Below are 26,822 nucleotides of genomic sequence, written 5' to 3'. Positions count from 1 at the left end.
TTGTCAGACGTACATGCATTGCAAATATTTTCATTTTCAGTGTTTTTTGAGGAATAGAAAATTTTAACTTTGTGTTCATTGATTTTTTTTTTTAATGTTTTGTGCTTTTTGTGACCTATGAAATCTTAGCTTACCTAAGGTTATGAAGATTTTCTCCTGTTCTCCCCCCCAGAAATTTCTAAGTTTTATTTTTTTGTGGTTAGGTCTGTGATGCATTTGAAGTAAATTTTTGTGTGTGGTTTAAGGTAAGGATAAAAGTTTTCTTATAGATAGCCCGTTGTTCTGGTATCATTTGTTGAAAAAACTATTTTTTCATCACTAAATTACTTTTGAATCTTTGTTGAAAATCAGCTGAACATATATTTGCGAGTCTTTCTGAACTTTCTGTTATGTTCCATTTATCTATAGATCTATCCTTATGCTAATACTATATTGACTTGATCATTATAGCTTTATAGTAAGCCTTGAACTTTGGTAATATAAGTCTTCCAACTTTGTGTTTTGTTTTTTTCACAATAGGTAGGCTAGATTTGGATCTTTGCATTTCTGTGTGATTTTAGAATTATATTGTAAATTCCTACAAAAAAAAAAAACAACAGCCTGAGGAAATTTTGATTGAGATTGCATGGAAGTTATCAATCAGTTTCTGGATAATTGTTCAATTTCTCTCAGCTGTATTTTGTAGTTTACAATGTACACATTCTCCACATATTTGGTTAACTTTATCCCTACATATTTCATGTTTTTGATGCAATTGTAAATCAGTTTTTAAATTCAATTTATAATTTTTTGTTGCTAATATATAGAAATACAATTGATTTTAGTATAGTGACCTTTGTCTATTTCTGCTCTAAATTCTGAAAGATTTTGCTTCATGTAGTTTGAAACTCTGCTACTGGATACATAGATATTTATGATTCTTAGGTGTTTTGATGAATTGACTTCTTTCTTATGTGTCACTTTTTATCCTTGATAATATTTCTTACATTTGTTAATATTGCATTTTATCTCCCCTATTGGCTTATTAACTGTATATCATTTGATTTTTTTTTAGTGGCTTCTCTAGGATTTACAGTATGTGCTTAACTTCACAGTTAACTTGAGATGTTATACCACTTCACAATATACTTCTGTTTACCTCTTCCCATCCTTTGTGTTGCTGTTGTCATACATTTTACTTCTACATGTATTATAAACCCTAATACACTGTTATTGTGTGTGCTTTTAATAGTTTTCTTTTGAGGAAATTTAAGAATGAGGGAAAAAAGTATTTTATATTTATCCATACATTTACACTTCCCAGCATTCTGCCTTCTTTTGTATTGATCCATGGTGCCATCTGGTGTCATTTTTCTACTAGCTGCCTAAAGAGCTTCCTTTAACATTTCTTGTAATGTAGGTCTGCCAATGATGAATTCTGAGCTTTTATTTTTTTGGTCTGAAAAAGTTTTATTTTGCCTTACATTTTGAAAGAGAATGATTCTAGGTTGACAGTTGTTTGTTTTTTTCCTATCAGCACTTTAAGCACGACATGTTTTTACCATATGTAGTTTTTGAAGAGAAGTCTGCTGTCCCCTTTATCTTTGATCTTCTGTACATAATGTAACTTATTCTCTGGCTGCTTTTAAGATTTTTTCTTTATTACTGGTTTTCAGCAATTTGCTTGTAATGTCCTTTTGGTGTGAGATTGAGTTTATGTGTGTGTTGATTATCTTGCTTGGAGTTCATTTTGCTTCTCTCATCTGTAGGCTTTCGGTCTTTGTCTCTGTGGTAAATTTTCAAGTTTGCTAATCTTTTCCTCTGCAGTTTCTAATTCAGGGAACTTTTTATTTCAGATATTGTATTTTTTTTTAACTCTAGAAGCTACATTTAGTTCTTTTTTTAAAATATCTTTATTTCTCATCGTTATGTTAAATGTTTTAATGTCCTTATCTACTAGCTTCATCATCTTAGCCTTTTTAGGTCTTTCTCTTGACTTTTGTTTCTCCTGATTATGAGTTAGATTTTCTTGTTTCTTGGCATATTTAGTGATTTTTTTTTTATTGGAAATTGGACATTGTGAATGTTACCTTGTTGAGTAGCTGGACTTTATTTACTTTCATTAAACAGGATTGGACTTTATTCAAGCAGGGAGTTAAGTTCCTTGTGGATCAGTTTCATGATCCTTTCAAGTCCAGGTTTTAAGCTGTTCCAGGGTGGGTATAGAATAGCTTTCACTCCTGTTCAGCCCTACTACTCAAGCGTTGACCTCTCTGGGGTCTATGCTGAATGCCCTCAAGTGATGACAGGATTCTCCATTCCAGCTAGAGTCTCCCCTGTGTGTAAGCTTTGAGCTTACAATTTACTCATCATTCTTGTCAAACTTTGTGGAGTTTTACTCTATGCAATCACAGGCTGGTACTCAACGAAGTCTCAAGGGGACACTTGTGTAGATTTCTGAAGCTCTTTTCTGTACAGCTTCCTTCCTTTTAGAACTATCTCACAACTTCTAGGTGCTTCATCCTCCGCCAGTGCTGATTTCCATTTCCTCAACTCAACTCCACTGGACTGTTTGAGTTCCCCCTCCCTGCACTCGTAGTCTGGAAATTGCCTTTAGTCAGAAAGCCAGGAGATTATAGGGATCACCTCATTTGTTTCACTTCTTGGAGATCACTGTCCTGCACTATTTGATATTCAGAATCTGCAAATATTTTCTGCATATATTTTGTTCAGTTTTGTAATTGTTTACAGTGGGAGGGTAAGTTTGGTCCAGTTACTCCATCATGACCGTGAACAGAGGTCACTTCCATGCATTTTTTATGTTTTGACTATGTACATATGTATATATTCAGAGATAATACATAGCATTGTTTTGCATGTCTTAAGCTTTATATAAATGGCAACTTTCTGTTTCCACTCAACATTATGTATCTGAGATTTATCTGTGTTGAATTATTTCATTTTAGTTTATTTCAAGTGCTATTATATAATATTACGTTATCTGACTGTATTACAGTTTATCCATTTACTTGATGAGATAGACATTTTGGATTATTTCTAGTGTTTTGTTATTATAGAATGCTACAATAAACATTCTTATATGTGTCTTCCTTAAAGATGGAGATACAGATAGAGGGGGTGTGTGTGTGTATGTGTGTGTTTGTGTTCATTCTGCTTTTAATCATGTGGTTAGGACGAGTTTTTTAATGTTTTAGAGAATGTTGCCACAAGAATGTGATCTTCTTAAAGTTATTGTCAGGAGGTTATTTTGATGAAGTAGTTACCATCTTATCAGTTCTATAGAAAGTGTTTAATATAGCAATAAAATTTTAGTCTTATTATGCATACTTAACTTAAAGAGTAAGCCTAATATACCTGTGTTCCTTCCCAACAACACATGAATCTTCAAACTTTTTAATGCCACTCACTCTCACTTAGTCTTAAGTGTCATCGTTGTCCAATATTTTAGTTCCATCTGGTTCTTAACTGCCCAAATGTTGCCACGTGTCAAGTTTTTGTCCAAGAGCCTCTCTTTTTCTCATGTAGTACTTGCTTCGTAAGTGATCTCATTCCAAGCCCATACTACCTATATGCAGAAGACTCATAGATACATGTCTCTTGCCCAAACTTCTCTAAGTTTCAGACCTAATTGCCTACTTAATATGTTCTCTGGATGTGGCATCTATCAGTGTCAATATCAGTGTCTCTCATCTGTCAAGAAACACGTGGCACATTCAATTAGGATAATTCAAAGAGAGTTTATTTCCAATGGCGTTGAAATATAGTGGAATGTTAAGAGATGAGGCTGTTAGCCAGGGCAAGCAAGGAGTAGTAGTTACTCATACTCAGGAGACAGTTACAAAGAAGAGACAGTATTGAGATGATACCTTGTGTTGAAGGACACAGCCCAAGGCAATCCCACAGAGAGGGAGTCAAAGGAGTAAATACTTCACCCTACTTTCCTGTCTTTCTGTGACCACCTGCTAGGGCTCCCTTGACTGAACCCAGGGGAAGCTGGTGGTTGAGGTTGCCTGTTGATACAGATAAATTATACGGTGAAGGGTAGAGAGTAGATCTGGAGGCAAACAAAAGATATTTGGTATAGATATCTTCTTCAACATCTAAATATTAACTGTGAAAGCATGATCTTTCCCCGTAAAACTTCTCCTTACTTCCCGTAGGGCTCCCTATCTTGGTGAATGGCACCACCGTCTATTGGATTATGCAAGTTAGAAACCTGGGATTCATCCATGACACCATCCTTTCTGTCACAGATAAATTGAATCCATCCCCAGATCTTGACAATTTTATTTCCTAAATCTCTCTTAAATCTGCCCACTTCCCTCTATTTTCTCTGCTTCTATCCGGTTCCTTCATCTCTCACTTAGACTACTGTAATCTTCTCTTAATTGGTTTAATGGAGTCCATGCTTGCCTCATTCGAGTCTGTTTTTCACCTTAAAGCTAGAATAAACTTTTCCAAATATAAATTTGATCGTGCCACTTATCTATCCCATTACCTACCACCTCCCCAAAACAAAGCAAGTACGCATAGAAACTTGAATGATTTAATGTAATTTATAAGACCCTGCTTTTACCTTTGGCCTCACCTTACCTCTCTAGCCTCATCTTATGTCTATTTTTCCTCATTCTTGCTATCCTGACTAGAGTGGCCTTCTTAACATCTCTTCACTGCCAAGAGATTAACTTTATGTGCATCCAAATTTAGAGTTCACATAAAAACACATGTAAAATGTATCTAGAATGATGGAACTTTTCTTTTAACCTGTTTTCTAAGTTTTCTAAAATAAGCATACTTTTCTATCAAAATTGAAAATATAATTAATATAAAATAATATATTTATTAATATAAAAATATAATTGAAAATATAATAAGTATTAAAATTTGTAATGTGGCACATACAAATGTCTTTTAAATGTCTTTTGAGCCTATCCCAAGATTTCTTTTGAGTCTTCAGAAGGAAAATGTGACATTTAGGCAACAACATGAGATATAATACATGGGCGTGCTAAACAAAGCCTCCCTTCCTTTGTACAGTTACCCTCCCATCTATCGTGATGCCTGAAATTCTATCAGTCTGTCGGTTCTGTCACTCTAAAGTGCACTGTCAAGAGTTAGTCAGAGACTAGCTGAGAATATAAATACTGTAAAATTAGGTCTAGAAAGGGACTTTGAAAGCATCATAAGGAAAGGTCATACTGGAAGACAAGGAAGGTGCAAGTTGATATGATTACTATAGTTGTGCTTTAGCCCTGGGCATAGGCTTTTTTTTTTTTTTTAATTAAAATCTTTGGCATAAGAAGTGAGAAGATAAAGTTTCCATCCCATTAAGTAGATTAAAACGACTTTTATATCAGAAATTCAAGTTGGCAGCAAGCTGAACAATTCTAGTACATGTTTTAATTTGGTAATACTTCACTTATCTGATGGGCATTTGATAATTTTTAGCTGATCTCCTGGGCAGACACAAACCTAGAAGTAAATTATTTTAAAAAATCTTTCAAGTCCAATAGTTAGGTCTCTGATTTGTGATCAGTTCCAATTAAAGAAAGGACATCCCCACTCTGTATTTTAATTTTTATACAGTAGGTAGTTTCCCTTTTTTGTGTAGTGTATGACATAAAATAATGATTTCTTAAATCAGATTGCAAAAATCCAAAATTATGGCATTCCTCTATTACTATCTTTATTTATTTAGACAGCATTGGGAACCAATGCAAGGGAAATAGCAGATGATATGCGTTGAACAGAGGAATAAAGATTGAGTGAGGCTTGGTAGGCTGTCCACCTTCAGGTAAATTCTGATAGGACAGCAGGCGATCTTGAGGCCAATTAGTATACAGAGGCACTGTTGATATAGGAGACCACAGCACTATAAGTCAAAGTTCTGAGAAAATTGAGTGAAAGGTCTGGTTAATTTATAGTGCTGAAATAGTCTTTAAGCTACTCATGGTCACTGCATTCTGTTTATAATGGTGACCTTGAGCCATTAAGGAAAGATTAAATTATATTTTATATACCTTGTTTATTAAGCAGATAAGTATATAATATATTTAAGATATTTTTTAAAAAATAAAATTGGTTAAAATGAGAAGTTAGCTCTCCTCAAGTAAATTTCTGTTAATAATATCATTATTAGGTAGCAGTTTTGATCATTAAAGCCTACTTTAGCTGTATTAAAAATATTGAATCTGTTCACCATTCCTTTTTGCAAAACTGTTTGGATTACCAGAAATAGTGTGTGTATGTTTTTTATACTCGTTTCATATATTTGTATAAGCTTATTGGTATTTTTTTGTTTTGGAAATCACTGGAGTTAAAATGTTTTCTACATTTTTGTGAAATAAAACTATGACTTATGATTAAGTGATTTATTTTCAAATTCTCCATAATATAACAGTGACTTAATGAAGTAGACAACATTTGTGACCACCCAGCCTTTTTGAACAGCTTCCCTACATTTTGATAATATTACAAGACCTGACTTCCCAAAGTAGATGCCAGAAAATTAATATTCTCATCCTACTCACAAGAGGCATGTGACCATACACTTCACACTTGAAATTGTGTGGGAGCAGCATGAGGTGGCAGTCTTGGGCAGGAAAGTTTATCTTTTGGCAGAGGTGGTGATGGGAGCTTCTGATTATTCTAGGTTCCTAGCATCAGAGGTGCCAAGTAGCGATGGCAATCTGGTGTTTCCTGGAGAAGCTCCCAAAGTGTGGTTGAGATTCATATCTTCATGTCTTCTAAGTTGGCTCTCTGACCCCTAACAGAGCTTCTGTAAGCTCCCTACTAATCTTTAAATAAATTCCTTTTCTGCTTTAACTAGCCAGAAGAGATTCTTTTTTGTTGGCAGCTGAGAAGCTTGACTGAACATTTACTATGAATGGTTGGTTTTCCTAAAATACAATATTGTATATTATTCATTTTAGAATATGTAAATAAATGTCTTGCTTTCCTTTATCATGCCACCAGTTTGCATACATTGTATTGTTTCCTCGATTAATGGATTATTTTGGTTCAAGTTCCTATATATGTTTCTTACTAGATTGTAAACTCTTAAAGAGTAAGGTTCATGCTTTTATCTCTTTATATCCCTACACGTGGTAACATTCGATAAAAGTTTATAAAACTAGTAAATTTAGGATACTTTAAAACATAGTTTTCTTTTCTAAAGCTGTTCACTCATTAGTAATGTTCCTGCTAAGTTATACATGACCAAAGTAACCTTAGGCACAGCTTCTCTTAGTATTTCACACTAACAGAAGTAACAGGTAAATACTCTCTAAGCCAGTAAGGAGCAACATCAAAAATGAGAGCTTGTCCAGGGAAAAAAATATTTTGGACTACTTTTTTTGTTTATTTGGTGGTGGTTATCTTTTTTTTTTATTAACGAATGTAATTTTTATAACTATCCTCAGGCAATCTTTTAGCATTTCCCCAACACTGAAGGCTTAATTTTTTGAGCTAACATTTTAGAAACATGCACTACTCTATCTAATTTTAGTACTATACCTTTGAACAAATTTTTGAATTGAGAATAACTTTGAAACCTGGTTTTTTATCTGTTATTGTCAGCAAAATGTAAGTTGCTTTAACATTTCATAATATAGTATTTTAAAAAATTTTAGTTACATTTTAAATATTTGGAAAAGTTTTTAAAAATTGGCAGGTTGGAGACATTAACTCCAGAGCTCTTTGGCAAGCTCCCGTTCCTTACATACCACACCTCTGAGGATCAGAAGAGAGACTCTCAGTCCCAGTTCTAAAGGACTATCCTGCGATATGTTGTCCTACACCAGACTGGACTTTTTCTCACACCTTTTTAGTACTCATGGTCTTAGGCTAGATTCCATCATTCTCCCCTGAGAAGTACAGTTTATAGGGAACAGAAGTGTGACTAACAGCCCTTGAGTAACTTCAAGCAGTGCCCACATTTGGGCAGCATCATGCCCCAACTATGTCATGGCCTTTCCAGGCACCTGAGCCAACAGAATGTGTGTATTACACTATTGTCTAATTTTCTTCTTCCAAGAGTAAGCCAATTGGTACTAACTTTGGCCTACTAAGCACAAACTGTATTTCTGGCTGTCACACTAACCCACTATGTAAGCCTGAGGAAGTTATATTCTCACCCTTCCATGTCCTTAGTGTCCCCATCTATAAGTTGGATAAATAGTTTCTGAAATTACTGTATAACTAACGTATATTGGCCAAAGGTTGTTTATCACTACTTTAGGCAGAAACAAGTCCATAAAAGTATTTTGGTCTGCTCCAACTTCCCCTTTCATTTTCTCACCTGAGCACTAGTTGTTACTCTTTTACCTCTGCAGAAACGGAGCACGATTGATTGTGACAACGTTGACCAAAACCAATTTTAATGCTAAACATACTAGATAAACCCACTTTTTGATGGTTGATATTCTAACAAATACAGTTTTCTATACCAAACTTTTAAACAAACTCTGAATTACGTTCCATGAGAAATAACTTGAAAACCTTCTCTGTAGTTAACAGCAGAATATTGAAGATGAAATGACTACCCTTCTCAGTATATAAAGTGTAGAGAAACTCAGTCTCCTGGCAAGATACACAATATCTATAAATTTTGCATAAACAGGCTCTTTAACATCACCTAGTTAATATTCTTTACCTTTTTAAAAGTTGATTTAAGAATTTTTTTTTATTCCATGGGCTTTATAGTTTATAAGTCACGTAGTACTATTAAGGCTTCTAATGAAAGACAACAGCCTTACTTCAACTCGTTTTCAAGTCCATGACTCAGAAACATCCACCTTTAACTTTTAGCTGTTTCTTCTAGTAATTGTTCCCACATTTCTAAATATATGCTTATATTGCTATTTCTTGACTTTTCAATTTGGCATTATCCTTTGACATCCATCTTGGAAGATGAAATTTAGTTCTCTTACAACTATTTCCACTGATTTGGTAGTTACGTGCTCTATTTATGTTCTTAATTTTGATCTCTTCTGCCTCGTCTATCTTATGTATTATGATTGATTAATAATTTAGCTCTGTCTCATTTTTTTCCCCCAACTTAGACATTACTGTTCTTTGTAGTATAAAATTTGCCCACATGATTAACAAATGGTTTGTTCTCCAATCTTTCTTGCGTCTTAGAACTTCTTTCTGTGATTTTTTTTTTTTTTTTTTTTTTTTGCTCAGGAAGGTTCGCCCTGAGCTAACATCTGTTGCCAATCTTCCTCTATTTTGTATGTGAGCCGCCACCACAGCATGTGAGCCGCCACCACAGCATGGCCACTGGTAGGCAAGTGTTGTAGGTCTGCGCCTGGGAACCAAACTCGGGCCACAGAAGCGGAGCGCACCGAACTGAACCACTAGGCCACCAGGGCTGGCCCTCTGTGATCATTTTTTTTTCCCTCAAGTATATACTATGGAAGTATTTTCTCTGTATTTTTACATTTGGATAGTTTCTATTACTGTCTTCAAGTTCACTAATCTTTTCTTCTGCCATGTCTAATTTGCCCTTAGTCCCATTCAGTATATTATCAGATATTGTAGTTTTCATCTCTAAAAGTTCTATTTGAGTCTATTTTGTATCTTCCAGGTCTCTACTTAGTTTTTTGACTGTACAGGTTACAGTTTCAATAACTACTTTAATGGCCTTATTTGCTAATTCTAACCTTTGTTTTATTTCTGGGTCAGTTTTGATTGATTTTTCTCCTCATTATGGGTCATGTGTTTCTGCGTTGTCGTATGCCTGGTAGTTTTGGTTTGGATGCCGAATATTGTAAGTTTCATCTTGGTAGGTGCCAGATAGTTTATATTCCTATAAATCTTGAGCCTTTTTCTGGAATGCAGTTAAATTACTTGGAAACAGTTTGATCATGTTGGATCTTTCATGATTTGTTTCTTGGGTCCAGCACAATGCTCAGTCTAGGGCTAATTATTCTTTCTACCAAGGCAAGAGCTTCCTAAGTATTCTATCCAACATTCCATGAATTAGGAGTTTTTCCTGCATTGCTAATAGACACTGTGTTTCTAATCCTTTGGATGTTTTCCCCCTTCCTAACCTTGGGTTGTTTCCTTACATGCATGCACTAATCAATACTCTGAATATTTGAGGGGGACCCTCTGTATATCCTTGGTGTTTTTACTTTATGCAGCTCTCTCCTCTTTGGCACTATGTCCTGCAGACTCTAGCTGCCTTGGTGTCTCTGGACTCTTGGCTCTTTCTCAACTCAGGGAGTCTGCTGGGCTCTGCCTGGGTTTCGCTGCCCTGTGTCATGGGCTGGAAACTCTCACGGCAATAAACTGTGACAGTTGTTGGGCTCACCTCTGTTTCCCATCTCTCAGAGATCACTGTCCTTCTTTGCTTGATGTTTAGGTTCTTAAAAACCATTGTTTTATCTATTTTGTCAAAATTTTTTTGGTTGGTTCAGGTAGCAGAGTAAATCTGATTCCTTGTTACTTCATCTCGCGTGAAAGCAGAAGACACTTTAGAAGTTTTTACTTTAGTTAGAATCAGTTCTACTGTTTGTCTAATTGAAAACAACTTTAATTTATCCTCATCCATGAATGATAGTTATTGTTTCTGGTTTATTTTGTTGCTGTTGAGAAATCTCACAACTTTTTGTCATTTCTGTATATGTAATCTGTCTTTTTTTTCCTCCTCTGACTGCTTGTAAGATTTTCCTTTTGTCTTTGATGTTTTATTGTTTTTATTGTGATGTGCCTAGGTGTGGCTTTCTTAATTTATTTTCTTGGGCTTCCTGAATTGAGAATTTGTTTCTTTCATCAGTGCAGGGAAATGCTCAGCCATTGTCTCTTCAAATATTGCTATCATCACCACTGTCCTACTCTTCTGTATTCTTATTTTCTGGAGCTCCAATTGGTTGGTTGGTAGATTTCAGTCTGTCCTCCATCAGTCTTTGTTTCTCTTCCTTATATTCTGTATCTTTGTCTCCTTGTACTGAATACTTTGAAATTTCTTTAGCTCTTCTTCTTTTTTTTTTTATAATTTTATTTATTCATTTTTTCCCCCAAAGCCCCAGTAGATAGTTGTATGTCATAGCTGCACATCCTTCTAGTTGCTGTACGTGGGACGCAGCCTCAGCATGGCCAGAGAAGCGGTGCGTCCGTGCGCGCCCGGGATCTGAACGCGGGCTGCCGGTAGCGAGCGGAGCGCGCACACTTAACCGCTAAGCCACGGGGCCAGCCCTCTTTAGCTCTTCTTTTCCTGTGTACAATCAGCTATTTAACCTATCCATTGATGATTTTATTTTTGTGTTTATATTTTTTATTTCTAGAAGTTTTGTTTCTTTTTCAAATCTGCCTAGACCAAATCCAAATCCAAAAGTTGGTCCTTTGAAATTCTCTGATAGTTTCCTGTGTTACTTATTATTTTAATTCCTTCTTTTACTTCTTTAACATGTCTGTTTTATATTTTGTTTCTAATAATTTCATTAACTGAAATTTTTGAGGTGAATTCTTGTAGTGAAGGTTTTAGAACCCCGATTTTTCTGTGTGGGGAAGATTTTAAATTATGTAGCTTCTGTAATAGATACAGAATTATTCAGATTTTCATTCTTCTTGTGTCCGTTTTGTTATTTTGTGTTTCTCAAAAAACTTGGCTAGGGCTGGCCTGGTGGCATAGTGATTGAGTTCACACATTCTGCTTCGGTGGCCCGGGGTTCCCCGATTTGGATCCTGGGCACAGACCTACTCACTGCTTATTAAGCCATGCTGAGGCGGCATCCCATGTAGAAGAGCTACAACTCTACAACTATGATACACAACTGTGTACTGGGGCTTTGGGGAGAAAAAAGTAAAAAAGAAGAAGATTGGCAACAGATGTTAGTGCAGGGCCAGTCTTCCTCAAAAGAAAAAAAACTTGGCTATTTCATTTAAATTGTCTCTTGGCATCAAGTTGCTCATAATATCTTTATATTATTTACATCTGTAGGATCTTTAGGATGTGCCCGTTTTCATCTGGTATTGGTTTTGTGTGTGTGTGTGTGTGTTTTCTTGATCAATCTTGCCAGGAGTTTATTAATGTTTTCAAAGAACCAATTTTTGGATTTGATGACTTTTCTGTTGTATGTTTGTTTTCTATCTCATTGATTTCTGCTCTTTATTTTCTTCTTTCAACTTTGGGGGTTTGATTTGCCATCCTTTTCTAGTTTGTTTTTTTCTTTTAATGAACACATATATTTGACTTTCAACTTCTTTTCTAAATATACATTCTTAATCTATAAATTCCCCTTAAAATACTGCTTTGGCTGCATCCCACCACTTTTGATCATTATATTATTTTTCTTTCCGTGTTTCCATTTCTACTAACTTGAATGTTATAGTCTGTTATTTTAGTAGCTACCTTAGAAATTTTCACATTCATAGTTAAATTTATCAAAGCCTAAAATTAGTCTGTATTTTTACTCTCTTCCTGATTACTACAATTAGTAATTACTACTGATTAGTACAGTTGTACCCAGCTATTTGGTAATTTGCTATTGTTGTAATGTATTTTAATTTTATCTTGTCTTCTTTTTAAACTCCACAAAACATTTTTATCATTATTTTATGCCATATCTATATAGATTAACCTGTATGTTACCACTTTTTTGCTCTTTTCCCGTCTCTGATCTTCAGTCAAGGATCACTATCCTTCCATCTGAAGTACATCCTTTAGAATTTCCTTTAGATGGGGTTCTGTTCATCACAAATACTGAGTTTTTGTTTGTCGGAAAATATTTTTATTTTTGTCTTCATTTTTGAAAGATATTTTTGCACTGAAAGGAAATTTACATTGATAGTTATTTTTTAAATACGTTAAGGATTTTCTGTTGTCAGTGGCTTCCATTATTGCTGTTGAGGAGTTGACTGTAAATCTTTTTCTCTTTTAATTTCTGTATTTTTCATATCTTGAAATTCTCTTTAGGTCTTTTTCAAAACTGCTTTGTCATTTTTTATAGTCTCCTCTTTAACCATGGCTTCAGTTTCTTTTCACTAAACATTGTATTTTCTATGTCCTGTCATTCCTATAGCTATAGTTTTTGGAGGTCACATTTTTTTTCCTGTCCCTCATAGTACCTTATTTTCTTTTTTATTTTGTTATCTTTGTGAACTCGTTTCTTGTTACTGTATCAGTGGGAGTTCCTTAAGATCTAGATATAAGGTGCATTCCCTTAGAGATTTGATTTTTTTCTATTCAAGTACCTGACAACAATTTTAGCGTGCAACCACATTAAATTCATTTCTTAGTGTGATTTTTTTCTCAGCACCCAGGAAATGTGAATGTGGGCGATAAATCCACATGAGAGTCAGCTTATAGTTGCAAATTCTTAGGAGAGATTTTATTTTTTTGCATCCACCACTCCTATCATGAAGACAGTTTTCCTCGCAGTCTCCTAGTTGGGAACAGGGGAGGGGCTTTTGTTTCTGTTACACCCTTCTACTTATTGTGTGGGCTTTTGGAGTCCCAGCTTTGTATTGAGAAAGCCAGATTCTACCACCACCCCTATTCAGTAAAAAGTTAAAATTCCTCAAAACTAAAAGCACATTTGAAAAAATTTGACTTTTATTGAGAATATCTAACATTGTTTGCATGTGCACATGTAATTGATATACATAATGCAAAATCACAAATGATAGTGTTTTTTTAAAAATTTGTTGTATCTGTAATAACAAGGTAGTTATAGTGTGACCTCTTAGCCAAAACATAAAAGTAGGTTTGTTCTATAAAAGAGAAAATCCTGATATTACTAAAATAATGTTCTTACTGTGTATATGTTTTAAGATTACAATATGATAGTACAGAAAAATAGCCAATGTTAGACATTATACCTTGGTTTTCATTTAGAGCCTAAGATTTAGTCACATCTCAATGTTTTTATACATCTTTTCTAGAGGAAGAGTTCTCACTCTTGAAAAATCGAGAGTGAGATAAATTATTTTATTTTCCCTTCTTTGTTGTTGTTATTCTGATTTCTCCCCAAAAACTTTATATGCTTTAATTTATTCTTTTTTACAGCTTTATTGAAATATAATTCATATGCCATACAATTCACCTATTTATAGTGTAAAATCCAATTGTTTTCAGTATATTCACAGAGTTGTGCAACCATCACCACAGTCCATTTTAGAACATTTGATCACCCCAAAAAGAAAGACTGTTAACAGTCACTCCCCATTTCCCCCAACCTCCTCAATCCTAGGAAAACACTAATCTACTTTCTGTCTCTATAGATGTCTGGACATTTTGTATAAATGGGATTATACGATATGTGATCTTTTATGGATGGCTTCTTTCACTTAATATCATATTTTCAAGATTTACTCATGATGTAACATGTACCAGCACTTCATTTTTTTTATTGCCAAATAATATTCCATTGTACAGATATGTCACATTTTATTTATCCATTCAGCAGTTGGTGGACATTTGAGGAGTTTCCACTCTTTGGCTATTATGAATACTGCTACTGTGAACATTCATGTACAGTGTTTTTGTGTGGACATACATTTTCATTTCTTTTGAGTATATACTTGGGAGTAGAATTGCTGGATCACATGGTAACTCTGTGTTTAACCTTCTGAGGAACTGCTAGACTTTTCCAAAGCAACTGTACCTTTTACAGTGTATGAAGTTTCGAATTTTCCATCTTTTTACCAATACTTGTTATCTCTCTTATTATAGTCATCTTAGTGAGTATGAATTGGTATCTTATTGTGGTTTTGATTTACATTTCTCTAATGGATAGTGATGTTGAGCATCTTTTTGTGTGCTTTTTGTTCATTTGTATATCTTATTTGGAGAAATGTCTGTTCAGATCCTTTGCCCATTTTTTAATTGGGTTTAATTGGGTTATTTGTCCTTTTATTATTGAGTTGTAAGTGTTCCATATATTTTCCAGATACAAGTCTATTATTAGATATATGAATGGCAAAAATATTCTACCATTCTGTGGGTTCTCTTTTCACTTTGATGATGTTTTTTAAAAGCACAAAAGTTTTTAGTTTTGATGTTGTCTACTTTATCCATTTTTTTCTTTTGTTGCTTGTGCTTTTGGTTTCATATCTAAGAACACATTGCCTAATGCACGATCACAACGATTTATGTCTATCTTTTCATCTAATTTAACTTTTTTTAATTAAGAAGATTTTATAACAGTGCCAGTAAGGAAATTTTTAAGGAGAAAAAAGCACCCATATCCCATCAACCTGGGAATCATTTATTTTTGCAATACTGACATCTCCTTGTTCAATGTATGCATATTTTCATTATTACTGTTATTTAAGTACCATATTGTGTTATGATATTTTTTGTTTATACATGTTATTCATAATTTTAGTTTTTAAGGCTATATGATATAGCCAGCTTATTTCCCAATTGTGTAATACAATTCTTGTATAGTTTTGTTTTTTTGTATGATAGAACTCCAGTTAACACTGACAAACACATAACACTTGGCTTCTACTGAATTACTTTCATAGTATAACTTTCTAGGAATGGAATTATGGGATCAAAGGATGTAAACATCTTTCAGCTGTTATATGACATCTTATTACTTCTAAAAAGCATCAGATTGTGCTTTTGTTTAGTAAACATGCTCTAAAATTTATTTAAGTTGATACACATCATAAGTTGAAGAATTTTACTTTAAGTGGCAATAATGTCAGTGGTAATCCTTCATCAGTAAAACTCAGGGTCAAGTTATATATGTATTTCTTTATCTGAAAAAAAATAACGGTACACCTAATGGGACACTTTGTACTGATACTGGAAACTGGAACAGCCAGTTGTCTTGTTGACTGAAGATAAATATGACATGCTTAAAATTTAATATTTTATGGTATTCTCTACTTTAATTAATAATGGTATAATTTGTTAAATTTTCTTTAGGCTTCGAGAACAGGAAAGAAAAGAAGCAGAAGAAGCTAGTCAAAAGGAAATAGAAGAATGGGAAAGAAAACTTCTAGCTCAAGCAGCTCCAACTTGTATGGAGACCCTGTGGGAAATTCCAGCTATCGGGCATTTCCTTTGTTTAGCCCAGCAAATTCTAAATTTGCCAGAAATAGTCTTCTATGAATTGGAACGTTGTCTTCTGATGCCTCAGTGTAACGCGTTTCTATCTAAAATAATGACTTCTCTATTAAGTCCTCCCCATCGAAGACCTACCTTACATCGAAGACCTACTTTGCCTTATAGGACCTGGGAAGCAGCACTGAGACAGAAAGTACAGCAGTGGTACACTGCTGTAGGGCAGACTGAAAATCCCGATAACTGTGCTGAAAAACTTGGATTGTGTCCTCAGTTTTTTAAAGTTCTTGGAGAAGTTAATCCATTGGAAGAAAAACCTTTTCATGAACTACCTTTCTACCAAAAAGTGTGGTTACTTAAGGGTCTTTGTGACTTTGTGTATGAAACACAAAAAGAAGTTCAAGATGCTGTACTTGGACAGCCTATTCATGAATGCAGGGAAGTTATCCTTGGTTATGATTATCTGGAGAATGCATACGTACATTTTCCACAGTTTTGTGGTGCAGATGTACGGATTTATAAACAGAGACCCTTCCAGGCCCCAGAATTTCCAATTCCACCCATTAAGATACAAAGAGTACCTCGGATTAAACTGGAGAAATTGAAGTGTGACTATGTTAATACAAGTAATGGAGAACATAGGTGTAGTAGAGAATGCCTGCCCTCGGCTTTCAAGAAAGAGCAGGAAATTAATTTTGATCCAACTTGCTGCCTTGCTAAAATGAACTTGGATAATCATGACATCTCTGTTGAAATGGAAGTGAAATCCAACTGTGAAATTAAAATTCGCAGGCCCTGTGAAATTAAAAAAACTGATTGTTGTAAAGAAAATTTAGAGAAACCAGGGAGTCCAGGGGAAGTTACTGGCTTTGGAGAGCCTCTCAGTCCAGGTGAAATAAGGTTTATAGAAAATCAGGAAAAATATAGTGAAGCTTCCAGAGTAAAGCCTGAACCCAGTCCATTAAAAGAAAATGCTCTAAAATCTTGCCAAATACATGTAAATGGAAGTCACAGTGATCATCCAGAAATTAGCTGCCACAAAGTTGTAAGGGATATTCTATTAGAGCAGTCACTGCAGAGCCACAAGAAACTGAAACTTACTAAAATGAGGGCAAAAAAGAAGAAAAAGAAAAAAAAGAAACTGAAAGATGTTCTAAATGAAAACTTACAGAGAAAGCGCGAAGGTCTTCATTCTCTTGCCTTCAAGTCTTACAAACCTGAGATCCAGAATAAGTTATTGATCATCAAAAAGAAAGCAAAACACAAGAAGCACAAATCTGGTAAGCTAACACAAATGGGTAAGAATTACATTTAAGCATACTGCAAGTTGTTCTTTCAATTAAACATCATGGAAGGCTCTGATTGACAGAATGAAATGCACATATATGCATAAGTGTGTGTGTGTGTGTGTGTGTGTAAGGGTCAAGTTTTATATTATGCCCCATGATTAGAAGCTAGAGCAGAAGTTTTATGTACTAACAACAACAAAAAATACTGGTGCAGTACACTTGAATTTAATTTTCGGTTGAAAATCTTTAGACGTTATGTTTTTACATTTCTCTGGAGCAGTTTCTCCATAAGTGATGGCTTCCCATCGCTTATGAGAAGTGGTTTTCTTCGCTAAGGGCAGTACAGTGCAATGGAAAAAGCACTGATACCAAGAGATATCATTCCCAGGACAAAAGTTTGTAGCAAGTAGCTCCTTAAACCGAGGCAAGTCAGATTACCTTTCTGGGTCTCAATTTTGTCCCAAATCATATATTTTTCACCACTCTGTTTTTAGTATATACTTTATATCCAGGAAAAACGTTGTGAAATATAAGGAAAATATTACACAACTAATAAGACATGAAGCATATTTTTATAAGAGGATTTGTAAGTTTGTCTTACGTCAAATTTAAATACTCAATGTGTTTGTCACAAACCTATTTAAACAATAACAACAAAAAAATCCTATAAAAATTTTCAGTGGTTGGTTGCTGTTTTTTAATTACTCAGGGGCTTTTGCTTTTCTTATTGTTTGCCTTTTAATCAGTTTATGTCTCCTTTATCGAGAGGATAGGTGAGATTAAAGCAGATAATCAACTTCTTTTATTAACCCTAATAAAAAATGGCCTGATTGGGAAAAACTTGAATTGTTTACTAAAATGAGTTGTGGTTTATCGTCATTATTTGTGGATTTCAGTTTGGTTTTTTTTTTTTTTTGAGGAAGATCGGCCCTGAGCTAACATCTGCCAATCCTCCTCTTTTTTTTTTTTTTTTTTTTTGCTGAGGAAGACTGGCCCTGGGCTAACATCCATGCGCATCTTCCTCCACTTTATATGGGACGCCACCACAACATGGCTTGACAAGCAGTGTGTCAGTGTGTGCCCAGGATCCGAACTGGCGAACCCCGGGCCACCGCAGCAGAGCACGCGCACTTAACCACTTGCGCCACCGGGCCAGCCCCTGGATTTCAGTTTTTTACTCCTTCCCTCAGTAACAAAAATAATTAAGATTTGACAATAATTTGATAATGAGTTGGCAAATGAGGGAGTGAATTTTGTTTAGCTGATATAGTTGCTATTAAATCTTAGTTATTTAAATCATTAAATATAATTAAATGTATTTTTAAATGTGTATGTAATATATCATTGATAAAAAAATAGTATAAAATTTACTATGAAGAACAGGCTTAATTTGTTGAACTGAAAATTGCAAAGTGGTCCACATTGACCCAGGTGATGAAAAGCTACAATTTTTTAAAGTAACTTTCCAAAACAAGCCTTTTAAATTTTACAATCAATCTGTTAGGCTATATAAATTTAGTTTGCGTGATTTGGCAAGTTATCTTTGAAATGTTAGCCTCTAAAATATTAAATATTTTTAAATTTGAAATATTTTTCCAATCCTGAAGTATGTAGTATTTTATTAATACTGTTGTCACCTAAAACCTTTTATTAAGTGTTTATTTTTGACTGTTAATGTATTCAAAGGTAATTATGATTTATGGTGGTTTATAAAATAAAATAGATATTGATGTAGCTCCTATACAGACTATATCAATAGCAGAGTAAAAATATTAACTGCTAAGGTTTGGATTAAAAGGAATTTATATTGTAAGGAAATTATTTGTTGCTACGTTTTTGAAATGGAAGTTCAAAATGTTTGTAGAAAAGAGGGAAAATCTGTGAGAGTTTCATGTCCAGTTCTGGATAAGTGAAAGAAAAAAACTCAGAAGCAAATTCAGCAAGTAGTTGTGTAACCTCTCTGAGCCTGTTTAGTTGGGGAGAGAAGGCTTACAGGCATGAAATAAAAGAAAATAATGCACTTGTCTATACACTTACTCATTTTATCTTCAGAGCAAATTTTAGAGTCAGTCTTCAGTGACAGAAGTACTTGGATCTGGCAAATACATTTTCTCTCTCCCTTGTTAGTACTGGGTAAGCATAGGCCTAGTACTGGGTAAGCATAGGCCAATTCTCTTTCTTCATCATGTACTAAACTCCTTACAATTATAGTAGTGTTACATAAACAGTTACAGCAACAACAATAGAACATTTGTTTTACATCATTTTCAGTACAGTCATGTTTCTGAGGCTTTACCCTGGGATCCTTTATTAGGTATGAGACATTTCAGTTTTGGGCATACCCTAAAACAGTGTTTCCTTTCTCTTTTTAAAAGTGAGCTCCATTGTCATAGGTTTGGGACATAAATGTTCCTCTTATAGATTTATGTTGTACATTAGTATAGGCCTGCAGTGCATCTTACAAAACTCTTGTACCAGATATGTTTTGGAATTCAGAAATCTTCAGATTTTAGAAGGGTATTATGATGTATATAATGTTTATTAAGTAACATCCCCAGTGGAGCTTGGGGCAGCCCCTGTAATCAAACACATAATTTCTACAGAAAAATGTATGAATAGTCTTATTAAATGAGATGAAGGCTATAAAGAACCTCGTAACAGTTCTGGTTAGGTTTTGCTACCGTATAAATCATTTTTAAAACTTCAGTTTTCAGAACCTTTTGGACTTCAGAATTGTGGATAAGTGATTCTGGGCCTGTATATTAAGGACTCAAGAAAGTCTTGAAGATAAGAAAACTGTTTAGTTTTATTTAATCTAGTATTTTTTAACTTTATTTGAACGCAGAGCTTTTTTTCAAGTAATAGGATTCTGTAGAATATGCTTTGGGATAAGCTGTGTCATCCGTGACTGGTTTATGAACCTTGACTTAGGCTGGACTAAATTCTAAATGTGGTTAATCTGATCCATTTTATGTTGATTACTGCAGGCTTTAATTTTTGATGGAATCTCCAAATTTAAGCCTTCTTATTGGAATGGGAGATGATTTTTAGTAAAAACCACAAAGGCAAATTGGTTGAAAATGATTTAATAATTTTAGTACACTGTGAGGCAGTTGTGCAACTTTTAAGCATTTTTATCTGTTTTTCAGAATTGCAGTTTTCTTTCTGCTTTTTAAATTTTGAATTCACCTTTAGTTATTTAAGCCTGTTCTTTACTCTTGGAAACATTATAGAATAGAAAAACATTGGAATTTTCCCTATTGTGCATACTTATAGCACCAGTTACTTCTCCTTCTTAATACTTATTTATAAAATTTATTCATAATAGTTGCATTTATTTCTAGGTTATTTTGATGATTGTCTCCCCTCTATTCTATAACACTCTTGAGGACAGAAGGATTATTTCTGGTTTTGCATCCCTAGCATTTAACCTAGTGGCTGACACACTATATAGGAATCTATTGAATATATAAATGAACACACATAATAGGCACGTTAATATGTATTTTTCATATGCTTTTCAAGGCATTTATATTTTTGAATTGGATTAGACTATAAATACCATTTTACAATCTGCTCTTTTCCCACATAACAGTATACCATAAACATCTTTGTGCAATAAATAGATTTCTGCAGCATCATCTTAAATGACTGCATAGGATTCTGTTATGTGTATTTTGTAGTTATTTAACCAAGCTCCTCATTGGACATTATACTCTTACAAGTTGTGTAGAGCAGGTAGAGTTGGCTGAAATGAATTAGAAATTTTAAAAATTAGAGGACTTTTCCTGAAAAAACAGACAAAAATGATTAAAGATACATTAATTGTTAGAAAAAGCATATAATTGTTTTAAGTTATTCATTTCAACTAGTTTGGTTTGGAGGGTTTTTTCTCTTCTCACATGGTCATTATTTTCAACCAAATCATTTTGTGGTAGCTCCTCTAAACTGATTAAAATAAATAAGACAAGTGGTGTTATTCTCTTATAGGTGAAGAAACTAAGGTTCAAAAATGGTAAATTTTAATAATTAAGTATATAATAAAGACATACAATGAAAGGTCAAGTAGACGGTAAATCTGTGTGCTATAGTAGTCTGGGAAAGTTTCACAGAGGATGAAGGACTTTGAAGAATAATGGGGATTGGATAGATGAAAAATGGTTAGTAGTGTGAGCAAAAGCTTGAAGGTATATTTAAGCCAGGTGTCACTGAAAAAATGAGCACAGAGAAAAACTTAAGGGAAAAGTTGAGGTTTTAGAAGCTGTTTGAATGATGGGAATATGCCATTTTTGGGTAATATCTTTCTGGGCAGGTGATGCTGTTTTAAGTAAGTCAATCAGGAGCCTAGTGCAAAGAAATGAGCTTGAAATAAAATATATCAACTGCGTAAAAAGCAATGAGCTGCTTTATAGGGAATGACTGAGAAAGTAATGTAATCTACAATATGTTATTACATCCTGGCCCATATTTGTGAAAAGGGTGTGTAGTTCTGTGTTGATATCACTATAGAACCTAACTATGTAGATCTGAGAATTCTATTCTATTTTATGGGACCAGGTGACTTAGGGTAGTGGGGGTAAAAGACCTAGGATGTGATTAAGTAAGTGGTAGAGGAAAGGAAGCCCACTGGGGGGCAGTATGTAACTTGCCCTGTATATATTTTGCTCTGGAGCAAAACATATTACCAAATAAAGGCTGTGTGGTTTTGTAGTATCCCACGCTCCGTTTTAAAAGTAGTATTTAATGAAAAGTAAGAGCTAATTTTTACTGAAGAATACAGGAAAATTTATATTCAAATTGTTTTTATGAGGTTATAGACTGAAGATATTAAGTATACTGAATATGTGTATCTTCTAACCTTAATCAAAAGAAATGCTCTGAAATCAATGAGAAGCAGATTACATCCCTGGAGAAAGTTTGACAGAATGCAGTATTTTACCATAAAAAAGAGCAGAGCCTTGAAGTGAGACAGATCTAGATATACTCCAGTGCATATTAGCTGCAAGTCACCCATCAATTTATTTACCTGTTTATAGCCTGTTTCTTTATCTGTGAAAAATGAGTTAGTACCACCTTGCTGTATCGTTACAAAGATTAATTGGAATTAGCAAATGCATAGTACCTAACATGGTGCCTGGTGGTAGGAATCAATAAATGGTAACTATGATTTTTGAGAGATTAGAATTACATAATGGAAAGAGCTTGGACTTGGGAGTTAGAATCTCTGGCTATGGTGCTTACTTACAGTGTAACACTTGAGTAAGTTAAGTAATCTTTTTGATCTTCAGTTATCGCACAGTAAAATGGGGTGTTGCCTACCTTGGAGAATTGTTTTGAGAATTAACTGAGATAATTTATGTAAATCACCTTACTAAGTGTCTAACACATGGTAGGCTCTCAATAAATGTTAGTTTTCTTACTACCACTCCTAGATTATCTTCTGAAACTCTTTGGTAAATTGTGTAAATTATTTAAAGTCATTGTCAATGTTTTCCTCATTATAAAATGGACTCAGGTGGACCCTCAGAATTGTAAATAATTATCTGCCTCCCTTTTTCTATCCCCAGACTGGTGAAATTTCTCATGAAAAGTAGGATTCTTGTATTTAAGGATCCTTTCTCATAACTTATTATATGCTAAATGCTGTGAATACAAAGTGAATAATGTGATTCTGTCATCAATAATTCACAGTCTAGTAAGGAGGAGAAGCATATAAACAGATAATCACAATGCTGTATGATAAGTGTTGCATTAATTAATAAACGTACAAAATGTAAAGAATGGTGGCACAAAGTACATATAAGTAAGATGAAGGAGTAAGTTAATAAAAGAATCTGAATAAGATTAAAAGACAATATTTTATTTAGACTCTTCTCATCATAGCTTAGCTAAGGCAGGTAATAACTAACATTTATTGATCACTTACCATGTGCCTAGTGGTAGCCTAAGCTCTTGACATGTTTTAACTCATTTAATTCTCACAAAGTGGGTAATATCATTATCCCTGTTTTACAGATGAAGAAACTGCACAAGGAAATAAATCAGTTTTCTGCAGATGTTGCTGGTAGTAGGTGGTTAGAGCTGGTATTGAAACCCAGGTAGTTTAGTACCAAAACTCAAGCTTAAGACCACTACACAATACTACCTCCAGTTACTTCATAACATTTAAGTATCCTAATAACATGGTGAAAGGAAATGCCCAGTAACCACCTCAGCTGCTTAATCCATTAAAACAGAATGGCTGCTGGAGTTAGCTGAGAATTCAGTATCTGAATTTAGTGCCTATGTGGCAACAGTATGACATTCATTGGGAATATGAAGGGTGACTTCTGTTGTGCTTATAAATAAATACAAAATCAAATGATTTTTAAGAAGCTAATTAGAGCAGTGCTGGGGTGGTGGGGTAGATTAAGGAAGGATTTCATTTCCTTCAAATTGCTGTTTTTATAGCCTTTCCAGACTTAGATCAGTAAGGCCATTAAATCTTTGCCCATGAAATTTAAAAAATGGTAAAGATAGTGTATAGAAGAAAGGCATCCTGGTGTTCAGATGCATGAGCCCTTTTGAAAGGTACCTATTGCACCCAGTTTAGAAATCAGTTACTAAGCTATATTACAGAGATACCAAGAATTGAATCACTTCTCACTGAATATTGCTTTTTTAAGCAGCCCACCCACTTATCTATTTTTGTAGGAGTTTAATTCTGGTACAGGTACTATGTAAGCACAGAAGCAAATAACGGTGATGAGAAAAGAAGTATATGTTAAGTTATTTTAATTTAATTAAAAGCAAATGTCAGAGAACAGCAAGTTGATACATACTAGAACAAGACAGTAAAACCCATGTGAACCTCAGCAAATCAAAATTTGCAGTAGTTCAAGCATAGTATACATGCATTTTATTGAGTCAAAAGTTAGAAATTATTCAGATTACAGTTCTGTGATGTGATTAAAAGAATACAGAAGAAAATATAATTATATTGTAAACTGGAATTGTACCTACCAGTTGAATAAAATGTTGCAGTCAAATTGACTGTTTTCATGCAAGAAGACCATATCTATATAGGAAAATGTTTAGAAAGGAACAATAGGGATTATGTAGAGCAAAGTTACTTTATGTACTTATTCATTTTTTTTTTTGAAAAAATAGTAACTTTTAAGCTGATTTTAGCCTACAAATGATTGTGAACTAAAGTTAACTTTTAGTATTGTCTATTAATTTTTTACTCCCTTATGTAGACTGTAAGCCCCTGGAGGACAGGGTTTCCATTTCATAGTTCTTTGTTGTCCCCATAAATTGTATAGTGCCCTATATCTCGTTTGTTAAATAATTAACAACTGATTTATTAATTTATTTTGCTAATTGCAAGTGGGGAAAAAACGTATTTACTTTAACATGTTCCTTACTAAAAATAGAGGTTATATGCATGTATGTATGAGAGAGATACTTCAGTCTATGCTATGAATTGAATTTCTTTAAAAATATGGATTTATTTTTCCCAGTGGTTTCTGATTGCACAAATGACTACGTGCACTTTCCAGGGAGATGTTTACCTTGTTCTAAAACTGGTTATTGAATACTGCCAAAGGCAGCCCATTAGGTGACTGCAGAGCTAAAGGGATAGAAAAACCTTGTTTCCTAAGCTACTGAGAGGATTTTCACATTAGGTTGACTAAAGACCACATCTTTAAAGTTCTATGCAAGTTCCTGACTTTGGGAGTCATTGTTAAAGGTAAGGTTTTTCTTATGTAATCTCATTTTAAGTTGTGAATTAGATTTTAACTGAGCAGTAGTAATGTGACTATTCTGCTGATACTGTGCAACCCAATGGAGACTGTAATAGTTTAGTTCTTATATAAAGAAAACAGCACTTGTTAATATGTCTGTTACAGGTAGTTATAGTTTAATGTTTGCTTTTACTGGGACTTGTTTTGATTCATTTTTATTTGACTCACTAGAAGCCATCTGTTAGTTATTAACTTTCAAGGTTCTGTGTAATTTGGTTTTTGTTAATGAAGTGCTATCAACAGCATTATGAAGCTTTTCTCTTTTAATCTTGAAAGGAAAAAAATCCGTATCTAAAAAAGCAATCACAAAGAAGAGGAAAACTGTCACAAAGTCACCTACTGTACCAGAATTTCAGGTAAATGTTTCAATTTTGTCTCAACATTTTTTTAGTTTAATTTTTTGTTTGTGTTTATATTGTTCCTCAAGAGACTGGCTAAATTCCACTGTAACACACATACTTTCATTGAAATGTTTTCAACTCAGACTTTTTTCCCTGCAAGTGCAGGCATAGCGAAGATTTAATCTGCTAGTATTTCAAAATTTTTTACCTCTCTTTTTGTCTCTTGATAGTCAAAAATCTCTGTGGTTTTTTATACGCTATACTGTTTTGTAGAAATAGTTTAATAGAAATTTATATAAAAGTAAGTTTGTAAAGGAAGGTCTTCCAATAACATAATTTATACAGGATAATATTGGCTAGGTAATTCTTTTTCCTTTATTTGGGTGCTGTGGACATGGTACACTTATTAACTTAAAAAAAAAATATTTTAACTCTTAGCTATACATGAACTTCAGAGAGAATATTAAATACAGGTTAATGGTCTTTAAACGTTTCTACAAAAAGAAAACAGTAATTGGACGTATGGCCATATGATTAGGTGAAGAGTTTTTTGTTTGTAGCTGATACTTAGAATAAACAGAGAATCTCACCCTAAATAAATAATACTTTTATTTTCTAATTTACAAAAGATGCTTTTTCTTCAACAAATGACTGTCTTTAAAAATTTCTTTGTATTAGTGTGTCCAAAATATTTCTGAGTTTTGTAACCTCATACTTAATTGCCAAAAAATAAAAGTGATGTTAAAATGAATTTCTGAGTCTCAAGTTAAGTAAAGAAGAAAATAAAGGAATAATAACTATGAAAATATTGAGAATGTATATTGTGAGTTTAACAGTTACGTATATCCAAAAATTTAGACACATCTGTTTTTCAGTAAAAATCCTATTTTTGGAAATGTTCTTATGGAACTTACTAATTGGTAAAAGTTTAATATTTTTAAATGAACAGTGAAAGAAAATAGACGTGTTTTTCTCTTAGTATTATTTTAGAATAGAGTATTTTTAATGACATTCTTAGGATGAATTACAAACATTTCCACAAAATCCTTTTATATAAGGTAAACTTGGTTCCAGCATATTTAGTAGAGAATGTGTATTTACCATTTATGTAGAGGCCTTTCTACAATTGCTTGTACATGTTATTTAATGCTATAAGAGAATAACATCCTTCCACTGATGTCACGCAAGCCTTTGCTATTTCTCCCACTCATTTTGTTTTTCTCAGTCCCTCAAGGTATTCGTCCTGGGAATATAGATCTCAGGACAGATCTGGCCCACTGTTGATGTTTGTCTCCATTCCTATCTTAGTGGATGGACTTTTATATGTACTAAGGGGCATAGACAGTGTTTTTAAAATTGCAGGTGATATTCATTAGTGAGG

The 26,822-nt window shown here is 33.8% G+C and overlaps 1 protein-coding gene across 5 annotated transcripts in view; it reads left to right on the top strand.

Annotated features, from left to right (window-relative positions):
• Positions 1–26,822, top strand: part of BRD10 (bromodomain containing 10) — an 88,977-nt gene that overhangs the window by 26,223 nt on the left and 35,932 nt on the right. For all 5 annotated transcript variants that reach the window (XM_087444558.1, XM_014792454.2, XM_004436815.3 and 2 more), the window contains 2 exons: positions 15,887–17,304; positions 25,377–25,456. In XM_087444558.1, the coding sequence (XP_087300684.1) occupies positions 15,887–17,304; positions 25,377–25,456 (1,498 nt within the window). The remainder of the gene's footprint in view (positions 1–15,886; positions 17,305–25,376; positions 25,457–26,822) is intronic.

This window comes from Ceratotherium simum, chromosome 20, assembly GCF_057802395.1.
Source record: "Ceratotherium simum simum isolate JZ-2026a chromosome 20, ASM5780239v1, whole genome shotgun sequence".
Classification (NCBI taxonomy): Eukaryota; Metazoa; Chordata; class Mammalia; order Perissodactyla; family Rhinocerotidae; genus Ceratotherium; species Ceratotherium simum.
Note: the sequence above shows the minus strand (reverse complement) of the source record. Positions and strands in the feature narration are given on the sequence as shown.